The sequence below is a fragment of the Tupaia chinensis genome, unplaced genomic scaffold (assembly GCF_000334495.1).
Source record: "Tupaia chinensis unplaced genomic scaffold, TupChi_1.0 Scaffold000294_5, whole genome shotgun sequence".
Lineage (NCBI taxonomy): Eukaryota > Metazoa > Chordata > Mammalia > Scandentia > Tupaiidae > Tupaia > Tupaia belangeri.
In genome coordinates, this window is record NW_006159782.1 from 1,806,208 (window position 1) to 1,817,171 (window position 10,964).

General features: G+C 42.7%; 1 protein-coding gene across 1 annotated transcript in view; it reads right to left on the reverse strand.

Moving 5' to 3' along the window:
- RBX1 (ring-box 1) overlaps positions 1-10,964 on the reverse strand; it is a gene marked incomplete at its 5' end in the record, with an annotated part of 44,214 nt that overhangs the window by 12,976 nt on the left and 20,274 nt on the right. The window contains 1 exon segment of the mRNA XM_014588693.2: positions 6,531-6,601. Within this exon segment, the coding sequence (XP_014444179.2) occupies positions 6,531-6,601 (71 nt within the window).

A 10,964-nucleotide genomic window follows, 5' to 3' on the forward strand; every position in this document is an offset into this window, starting at 1 on the left:
ACACTGCCACTCATGAGCTGAGACAGACACTTTCTGACCTCCTCACATCCAGCCACCCAGCCTGATTCTGCCAAAGGAACTTTATTTCCAGATTTGCTCACAGAGTTCGAACCATAGTTGGCCATGTGGGAGTACTGCCTTAACCACCCCACCACCTGCTGGTCCCCTCTCTTTGTTTTTATTTTTTAATTTTTTAAAAAAGATATGTGGCATCGTCCTTGTTCCAGTGAGCACCTGGAAATAATTCTGAACCACGTCTATGTTATCCCAGGCTGTGATAGACAAACTCCATAAACCCTCTCTTTTTTTTTTTTTTTTGGAGCATGTGCTCACCAGAAAGAGAGAGACAGAAAGCGAGAAATCACTCTCCAGGGGGGATGGCCACGCCGCAATCCCTTCTCCTCCATTCTCCTCTTGAGATCTTGGGCACGCACGCACACGCACCCAGCGAGTTTAAGCCACCAGGTTCCAGGACTCAAACTGTGGTCGGCTACATGGGAGTCCAGTGACATAGCCATTACGCTAACTGCTAGTCCCATTTTTTTAAATTTAGAGACAGAGTCTTGCTAGGTTGTCCAAGCTGGTCTTGAAGTCACAATTCTTCTGTCTCGGCCTCTCCAGTAGCTGGGATTACAGGCACATACCATTACACCCAGCTGTAAGAGCTCAGTTCTTAATAAGACTTTAAGGGGTGAGGTACTTTGTCTTGAAAAGAAACAGGATAAAGAAAAAAAGTGGAGTAAAAGTAAGTATTTCGAGGGACAAACTGCACACAAGCAGCTGAAGGAGCAGAAAAGGGCTTGTTTCATAAGTAAGACAGGAAGTAAAAAGGTGAGCTTCCCAAGAACACAGGCAACTGGCATGGAGCTCGGGGTTGGCTGAGATTTTGGGAAAGGGACAGAGGGGTGAGGGGTGCAGTTTTTTGGTTCTGGTAATGACATGCAGCTGCTAATCATAGTATTTCTGCAATGGACACCTACTCGCCTCATCCTGCTCAAAGGAGTAGAATATTAAAACAGAAGCAGCAAGTTTCACCCTTGTTTAACCTGAGATTGGTGGGCAGAGTTGGAACACAGGTGAGAAACACTGACACCCTAACAAAATAACAGAAGCTTTTGTAGACTTGGTTTAGTAACAGCCTTGACATTTGGTCAGTATGTCTCCCAAAACATACATGGAACTTAAAAGAATTACAGTATAGGGGCCAGTCCTGTAGGGCAGAGGTTAGGGGCTGTGTATACCATGCTGGACCACACCTGGACAACTGTGGTTTGAATCCCAACCCTGGCCATTTGAAAACTGTGCCAGGTGCATGTCCATGGGTGCCCAAAATCTTGACAGGATGGAGAAATAGAGGAAAAGGGATTATATCATGACTACACCCCATAGGGGACACTTTTTCTTTCTGGCAGGTGCATGTGTGTTTTAGCAATTAAAAAAATAAAACTTATAGTATGGATTCCTATTTTGTGAACTGTCTTTTGACAAAGACAAAGATATAAGTTGGTAATTAAAAGTGGAATCTGGGGCTGGCAGGTGGCATGGCGGTTAAGGGCACTAGACTCTCCCACATAGCCAATTGCGGTTCACATCCTAGACCTGGTGGTTTGCTTTATCTCTCTCTCTCTCTCCACCCCCTCTAGTCAAATTTAAATTAATAAGTAAATAAATAAGTAAAGTTAAATAAAATAATTCCTTAAAAAAAAAAAAAAAAAAAAGTGGACTCCACAGGCCCAGTGGCAATGGCGTGCTCCACAGGTAAGCCCACACAGGAAGCCCATGAAAAACCCGAGCCAGGCACAGTGCCATCCGCCCATGATTGCAGGTTCTGAGTGCCACATTCAGCAGGCTGAGGCAGTGGGATTGTGAGCTAGAGGGTGGCCTGGGAGATTCCTCTATGAGGAGATCCTGTCTAGAGAAGGACTAGGAGTGCTGGCCCATGCCTGTAGTCACAGCTGGGAGGCTGAGGCAAGAGAATCATGACATGATGAGACCTAGTCTTTAAAAAAAAAAAAAAAAACAGCTGACTGTGGTTCAAGTCCCGGACCTGGCAGCTCGCTTGCTAGCTGTCTTTCATTTTCCCAATAAATAAATAAAATAATTCTTTTTTTTTTTTTTAAAAAAAAAGGACCAACAGATAGCACAGAGCTTACATCACTGGACTCCCACATGGCCAACCATAGTTTGAGTCCTGGGACCAGTGGCTTCAAGATCACAGTGGATTAATGTGTGGTTCAAGTCCCGGACCTGGCAGCTCGCTTGCTAGCTGTCTTTCATTTTCCCAATAAATAAATAAAATAATTCTTTTTTTTTTTTTTAAAAAAAAAGGACCAACAGATAGCACAGAGCTTACATCACTGGACTCCCACATGGCCAACCATAGTTTGAGTCCTGGGACCAGTGGCTTCAAGATCACAGTGGATTAATGTGTGTGCATGCCCACGATCCCAGGAGAATGCAGAAAAAAAGGACTGAGGCATTGCCATATCCCCATTAGGGGGGGAGGATGATTTCTCACTTTCCCTCTCATTGTCTCTGTCTCTCTTGGAAGTGCACACACCCTAAGACAAACCCTTTTTTAAAATTGTTTTTAAATAATAATTTTTAAAATTTAACTTTGTTTATTTATTTTGACCACAGAGTGATAGACTGAGAGAGAGAGAGAGAGAGAGAGAGAGGGAGAGAAAGTTGTTTTGTTTTGTTTTGTTTTGTTTTGTTTTACCCAGTTGGCCATGTGGGACCCATCTGCCCTAACTACCACACTGCTACACTATGTGTTTTAAATATTAGGCACTCTAAAAATTCTCAAACGGGGGGACCAGCAGTTGGCATAATGGATATATTGCTGGACTCCCATGTAGTCGACTGCGGTTTGAGTCCTGGACCCAGTGGCTTAAACTCATGCGGGGTGCGTGTGTGTGCATGCCCAGGATCCCGAGAGGAGAACGGAGGAGAAGGGATTGAGGTGTGGCCAACCCCCCTGGGGGGTAATTTCTTGCTTTCTGTCTCTCTGTCTCTGTGTTTCTGGTGAGCGCACACGCCCTATAAGCCAAAAAACAAAAGCCTCTCCAAAATAAATAAATAAATAAAGTGGAATCTATAACCAATAGATTCTAGATACTCAATAGGACAAAAATCCTTCCAGAGAAGGCCACTTTCTTATGGATGGCCATACAACTCATTGTATAAAAGAGAAAAAAACAATTTCTAAAAGGCATAAAACTGAGACATTTTTCTCAACTATTAAACATTGTGACAGGCTCACCTAAGGGATTTAAGATACCCTTCTCCACCTCATTTGCTAAGTACTTTGTAGCAGTCCAGGGTCCCTGTGTACCCTGAACACCACAGAAGACAGCAAGGGCTAGAGGGGTAAAAATGCTGTAAAGGAGACCCCAGGGCAAGATCCCTGAACATTTTTAATCCCGACTTTCTTCCTGTCAATAATCTGAGATATCTTCTTTCTTTAAGAGAGACATTTTTGTTACAGGGCACATGCACTTGCCAGAGAGACAGAAAGCAAGAAATTGCCCCTCAAGTTTTAGCCACACCACAATCCATTCTCCTCCACTCTCCTCTTGGAATTTTGGGCACACACGCACACGATCCAAGCCACTGGGTCAGGGACTCAAACCACAGCTGGCCATGTGGAAGTCCAATATCTCAACCACTATGCCACCTGCTGGCGCCAAAAATCTGAGATATCTTACTGGTCGTATTTAGCAGTCTTTTTCTTTTGAGAGAAAAAGGGCAAGTGTGCTGCTGGAGAGAGAGAGTCAGTGAGAGGGGAAAATGAGAAATCAACTCCCGGGGGATGGTCACGCTGCAATCCCTCCTCCTCCTGGGATCTTGAGCATGAACGCACATGCACCCAGTGTGAGTTTCCAGCTGCCAAGTCTAGGACTTGAGCAATCAGTCATGTAGGAGCCCAGTGATGTAACCACCACGTCATCTGCTGGCTCCCACATTTAGCAGTCTTAAAGTACAATTTACAGGGGCTGGCAGGTGGCGTGCTGGTTAAGGGTGCTGGACTCCCACATGGCTGGCAGCAGTTCGAGTCCTGGACCTGCCAGCTTGCTTTCTCACTTTCCATATCTCTCTCTTTTTGGCTCTCTCTCTGTCCCTCCCTGGTCAAATTTAAATAAATAAAATAATTCTTTTTTAAAAAAGGTACGATTTACAGCAGATAAAGTGACAGTACTTTACAGTTCAGAAAAGATGTTGACATATAATGCCTCATCTGAGCTCACAGCAACCCTGGCCTGCAAGCATGACAGATATTACTATCTGCATTTTACAGACAGGAAATTGAAGCCCAGAATGTTAAATGACTCAACTGATTCATGGAGCTGGTTTGTAGAAGACCTAGAACTAGAACTCAGGACTAATTCTAGGAACACGATTTTATTTTGGTACAAAAATAAAATTGGAAATGCACATAGTTTTTTCATAATACACGTTCTCATGAGCTATTTTAAGACCCCCTCACACATGATGAAAGCTGTCCACTGGCCAATATAAGCTACTGTGAAACTGACCAAAGGGTCCTACAGTGAAAGAAAAGGCATCAAATGAGGAAGCAAGCCTCAACCTGATGGGGAAAAAAGTACTAAGAGCTACCAATGATTCAGTAATCCCTTGCCCCAAATTTTTATCTATTTAGACTTTTTAGCAAACCTTCACAGTATGTGCTAGAAGCTGTTCTAAGCACTTTTAAACATTAAATCATTTAATCCTGATTATGATTCTATGTGGTCTAGTATTAGCCCCGTTTTGCAAGACAGAACCCAGTTTAAAGGCGTTAAATACCTTGCCAGATGACACTTTGCAAGCAAGAAACAGAAATGGAGATGGTGGTCTGATTCCAAAACCTCCCTGCCTGTGTCATTCTTGAGCTGTGGGTCCTCTGTCCCCTTTGGCACAGGAGGCGTGGACAGGACAATTTTAGCTTATGTGACTGGAACTACATGGCTCGCAGGATGAATTTTTAACACGTGCTAGAAATAACGTATTGGATGTTCGCTGTCCTTCACAGCTGTCACACCATAGGAAGCTGTACATTCAGTTCAACAGTGCAGAAACATTTCTGGCACGAGCCAAGTTTACAAAAAAACACGGGACCAGAAGGCAGCATGGTGGTTAAGGCAGTTGATCTACCTGGCTAACTGCATGGTTCTAGTCCTGTATTTGTCAGCCTTAATATCATGCTGGACATGAGTGCCCAAAATCCCAAAAGAAAAAATGGAAGAGAAGAGATTGTAGCATGGCCATCCTTCCTGGGGATGCTTTCTTTCTTCCCTTCTCTATCTCTCTGTATCTCTAGGGTAAGCATATGTGCCCTCCAGCAAAGTAAAAAAAAGGCCAGCCCCACAGCAGAGTAATTAAGCACTACTCAGAGGAAGGTAGATTACACATAGCCAACCATGTTGAGTCTCAGCTCTAGTGGCTTGAGAAACATGCCAGACACATGTGAGAACACACCCCAAATCTGATGGGATGGGAAAATGAAGGAAAAGGGATTCCAGTTTGATCATATCCCAGTGGCAATATAACATACATATTGGGTCAGCAGGTGGCCTGATGGTTAAGGTGCTAGATCCCATATAGCTGTCTGTGCCACTCAAGTCCTGGACCTAGCAATTTAAGGGAAACACCAGGCCTGTGTGCATGCAAGTCCAAAATCTTGAAAGGAGAACAGAGAAGGGACAGCAATGTGGCCCATCCCCTCTGGGGGGTGACTTCTTGCTTGCTCTCTCCCATCCTCCCTCCTACCCTCCCTTCCCTTCCTCTTCCTCTCTCTTTTCCCCTCCCTCCTCCCCTAGCTGCCACACATGCCTATAGCAAAAAACTAAAAACAAAACAAAAATAACATACACACACAAACATCAACACTTTAACACTCCACTTACTCACCATAGTTCCTTGAGACACCTGGCCTTTTAAAAAATCTTTTTAGGGAGCAAACAGTAGTTGGCGTAATGGCTATGTCACTGGACTTCCATGTAGTCGACTACGGTTTGAGTTCCAGATGTGGTGGCTTAAAACTCAGGCTGGGCGCATGTGTGTGAGTGCCCAAGATCCTGAGAGGAGAAGGGATTGCGGCGTGGCCATCCCCCTTGTGGGGTGACTTCTCACTTTCTGTCTGTCTCTCTCTGTTTTTCTGGCGAGTGCACATGCTCCATAGCAAAAAAACAAAAACAAAAACAAAAACAAAAAAACCTTTTTAGGAGACCAAAAGAATAGTCCAAAGATTGTGCCATAGGTATTGAAGGCAAAGATGAAACCTCAAAATACTGCTAACAAAAGTGGGCCCACTTTATAACTAAGAAAAACTAGTGCCTCTTTGCAGTAACTAATCATCTTGATCCTGTAACAGGTGGATAGTATGACTTAAAATCTTATTATCTGTATACCTTTTAGGAGAAAGGGAGGCTAGTCATTTTTTTGCCTAATTATTTTCAAGAGTAGCAAAGAAGGAAAACTGGTAATATGTCTACAAGCCATGCTGACAGGTAAAGATGTTTCCTTACGTTACAGACTCCCCATGCCACAGTACACTCTTCAGAAGTCGCCGATGCCTGGTTAGCTTGACATTCTATGCCTGTGGGAACAAAAGCAACGGAACACCAGACCTCAGAACAGGGAACTTTCAATCTACAGCAGCCAAATAATTCTCAAGTGGTTAATTAGCCATAATTGTTTTTTAATGAATGTAAAAAGGTGAGAAGAATAGAGAAGAAAGAAATATGACTAAACAATATGTGATCCAACGATCTCCTGTCCCTGTTTAAAAAGAGTAACAAATGGAAAAGGTGCTTTAAATTCTGAACATAACCTGAATTGTAAAATGGAAGTGCTTCCTCCTACTCTGGTAAATTTAGTAAAGTCTTAAGGCCACCTCATAACTCCTACTGTCCTCTGAATTGGAATCTTTCCTGATTTGTGGTAAATGCTTCCTTGTAGGTCCTTACAACATCTAGACGTGCGTAACAAGCTCCACTCCCTAAGGCAGTCAGGCAGGAACCTGTGACCTGGGACAGAGCAAAATATTGATAGAGGGAGTGAGGAGGCCAGTGTCAGACTGTAGAGTAAGTTCTGTGTACAAAGACCAAAACTCAAAACTGGGCTGACCCCATGGCAAAGTGATAATGTGCTACTCAAGAGAGACCATATGCCATATGGTGTCCTTGGTTCAGTCCCAGCCCAGTCAGCTGGAAACACACCAGCCATATACACAAGTCCCCAAGAAACGATGGGCTGGAAGACTGGGGTTAGGAGATGGTAGTGTGACCAGACCCTGTGGAGGGCGCTCATCTCCCTCCCTCTCTCACATGCATACACATGTGCTCTGTCATGAATAAAGAAAAAGAACTTTATGAAATAAAGAAATTTTAAAGTCCAAATTTTTTCAAACACTGCCAAACAAAGCCAATTAGGCCAATGGGTTAGAGACTTGAGGCCTATTTTGTGATGCTCATTGCCCTTAATGTGATTCTGTCTGGGAAGTAAAGCAAGTTACCATAAATATACCCCAAAATTAATGCCAGAGAGGAGGAAAAGAAGTAAATTTAAATATGATAAAAATATGAGACTTAGAACTGATGAGTAAAGCTCTACTGGGGATAAATATTCTAATAACTAATATATAACTTACTTTATCTTTTTAAAGAATTATTTTTATTTAACCTTACTTATTCATATATTTATTTTATTTTGACCAGAGAGGGACCATGAGAGAGAGAGGGAAAGTGAGAAAGCTAGCCTCCAGGTCTGGGACTTGAAGTGTGGTCGGCCATGTGGGAGTCCAGCACTCTCAACCACCATGCCACTGCTGGACCCTGTAATTTACTTTCTCTGGAGTTGATAACTAAAATGGAGTCTCCCTTCTGAAGAAAGTGAGAAATCACCCCCTAGGGGGGAATGGGCACACCATACATAATCTCTTCTCCTAAAGATTATTTATTAGTGGGCGAGTAATTCAAATCACCATATGTGAAAATAGTAACATTTAAAAAAAATAATGCTTAAAAAAATGCTAAAAAGAAAATAATAATAATGCTGAAATGTTAATAGGTATGTTTGGTCTTGAGAGAAGAGTTATACCATAATAGCATTTTTTACCCTTAATATCAAAGGTATGGGACAGCCAGGTGGTGTGGTGGTTAAGGTGGCCAGATCCCACAGGGTCAACTATACCTCTCTGGGAGGTGCTTTCTCACTTTTTCTCTCTCTTTCTCCAGCAAGTGTGTAAACTCCCTAACAAACTGAAACAAGCAGGGACTAGCAGTTGGCGTAATGGCTATGTCACTAGACTCCCACATAGCCGACTGTGGTTCAAGTCCTGGTCCCGGTGGCTTAAAGTCAATCTGGGTACGTGTGTGTGCGTGCCCAAGATCCCAAGAGGAGAATGGAGGAGAAGGGATTGTGGCATGGCCATCCCCCTGGGGGGTGATTTCTCCCTTTCTGTCTCTCTGGAGAGCGCATGTGCCCTATAGCAAAAACCTCTCAAAAAAAAAAAACAAAAACAAAAACAAAAAAACAAGCAAACAAAACTACATCTCAGTCACAGTTTTAACCTGTTGCCTAGTAAAATGAGTGTTTAAAAGACATGACATATGGGGCCACCAGGTGGTATGGTGGTTAAGGCAATTGGACTCTCACATGGCTGACAACAGTTCAAGTCCTGGATCTGGTGGCTTGCTTTCTCATTCTCTTTCTCTGTTTCTCTCTGGTCAAATTAAAATAATAATAATAAATAAAGTTAAACAAATAATTCTAAAAAAAAAAAGACATGACATAAAGGGGCCATCAGCTGGCGTGGTAGTGAAGGTGCTGGACTCCCACATGGCCAAACACGGTGTAAATCCCAGACACAGTGGCTTGAAAATCACACTGGGTACATGTGTATGTGCCCAAAATCCAAGGAGGAGGATGGAGGAGAAGGGAATGTGGAATGGCCATCTTTCCTGGGGGATGATTTCTCATTTTCCCTCTCTGTCGCTGGAAAATGTATGTGCCCTATGGCAAACACCAAAAAAAAAAAAAAAAAAAAAAAAATGTAGAAAAAAAATTAGTAATTTTAAAAACAGGAGTTCAACACTCTACTACATCTGACATTTAAAATACATTACAGAGGGGCCAGCAGGTGGTGTGGTGGCTAAGAGCACTGGAATCCCATAGGACTGACTGTGGTTTGAGTCCCGGACCTGCCGGCTTACTTTCTCACTTTCTCTCTCTCTCTCTTTCTCACTGTCCTTCTCTGGTCGAATTAAAAAATGAAGAAATAAAGAATGTTAAATAAAATAATTCTTAAAAACAAAAACAAAAAACATTATGGGACCAGCAGATGACAAAGCAGTTATATCGCTGGACCCCTACATAGTTGACCAAAGTTCAAGTCCTGGACCTGGTGGCTTAAAATTCACAATGGGCACATGTGCATTTGTGCCCAAAATCCCCAGAGGAGAATGAAGGAGAAGAGATTGTGGCAGGCCATTACCCTCGTGGGGGGGGGATTTCTCACTTTCCGTCTCTCTGTCTCTGGCAAGTGCACGTGCCCTATAGCAAAAATCTCTCTTTAAAAATAAATATAAATAAAGTACAATACATTACAGATAAAACAGGTGTCTATCTGAAAGTCTACTGATCTCTCAAACATCCAACTGTAAAAGAAGAAGCCTAAGATGGCTTTTGTCTTTTGTGATTCTCCCAAGATGTACATTCTCTTGCATCCAGAGAAACAATGAATTAAATATAGAGGGGAGAAAAAAAAATCAGCTATGTAACATCATTAACTATTTTCAGGCAGCCTGAGAAAGAAAATTTTCTCTGGGTACAACTTCGTGTGAAAACACAGGGCACACAAAGACTTGGCAGGAGTGTAATCAAAGACTCCACCCAAACACATTTAAAACTGTACATGTGTTTTTCTGTGATGGATTCTTCCATGTACCGTAAACGTCATGGTAGCAGCTGATCTGCTTTGACCACAGTTCAAACAGGTAAACAGCCTCAAAGCTCAAAGCCAAGGACAATAACCTATCAGCACTTGCCACGATTGCTCTCCAACACAAAACATTTAATTCATGCCATCTTCATCTTTATGACCACAGACTTCTGTGTTTTGTTCCGCTATTTTCTGTGTTTTTATTATTAATTCAGCAAATGTTTAGTGGCTACTTACTACATACAGACACTATGCTAGATGCTTGGTATCCAATAGTAAATAAAACGGACATGAGGGAGAACCAACTAAATTAAATGATGTCTTGAGAATATTTAATAGAACTACATGGGACCAGCATATGGTGTAATGGCTGTGTCACTGGACATGGTTATATCCTACACAGCTGACCACAGTTTGAGTCCCAGACGTGGAGGCTTGATACTCATGCTAGGCATGTGTGCATGCCCCAAATCCCAGAAGAATGGAGAAGGGATTGTGGCATGGCCATCTCCCCCACCCCAGGGGTTGACTTCTTGCTCACTCCCTCTCTCTCTCTCCAGCAAGCACATGCAGCCTATAGAAAACATCACTCTAGAGGCTGGCAGGTGGCGTGGTAGTTAAGGGTCCTAGACTCCCACATCTCTGACTGTGGTTTGAGTCCCAGACCTGACCACTTGCTTTCTCACTTTCTTTTTCTCTCTCTCTCACTCTATCCCTCTCTGGTCAAATCAAATTAAGTAAAAAAATTAAATAAAATAATTCTTGGGTGAAAAAAAAAAAAGGTAACTGCCATAACCTGTGTTTATATAAGTTTAGAAGTATGGTCAGGGGAAAACAGCCCGGGGGACCAGCAGGTGGTGTGGTGGTTAAGGTGCTGGTCTCCCAAATGGCTGACTGTGGTTCAAGTGCCAGACCTGGTGGCTTGCTTTCTCACTTTCACTCTCTAGTGAGCACATGTGACCTGTAGCAAATTAAAAAAAAAAAAAAAAACCAACAATAAAAAAAAAAGAGCCAGGAC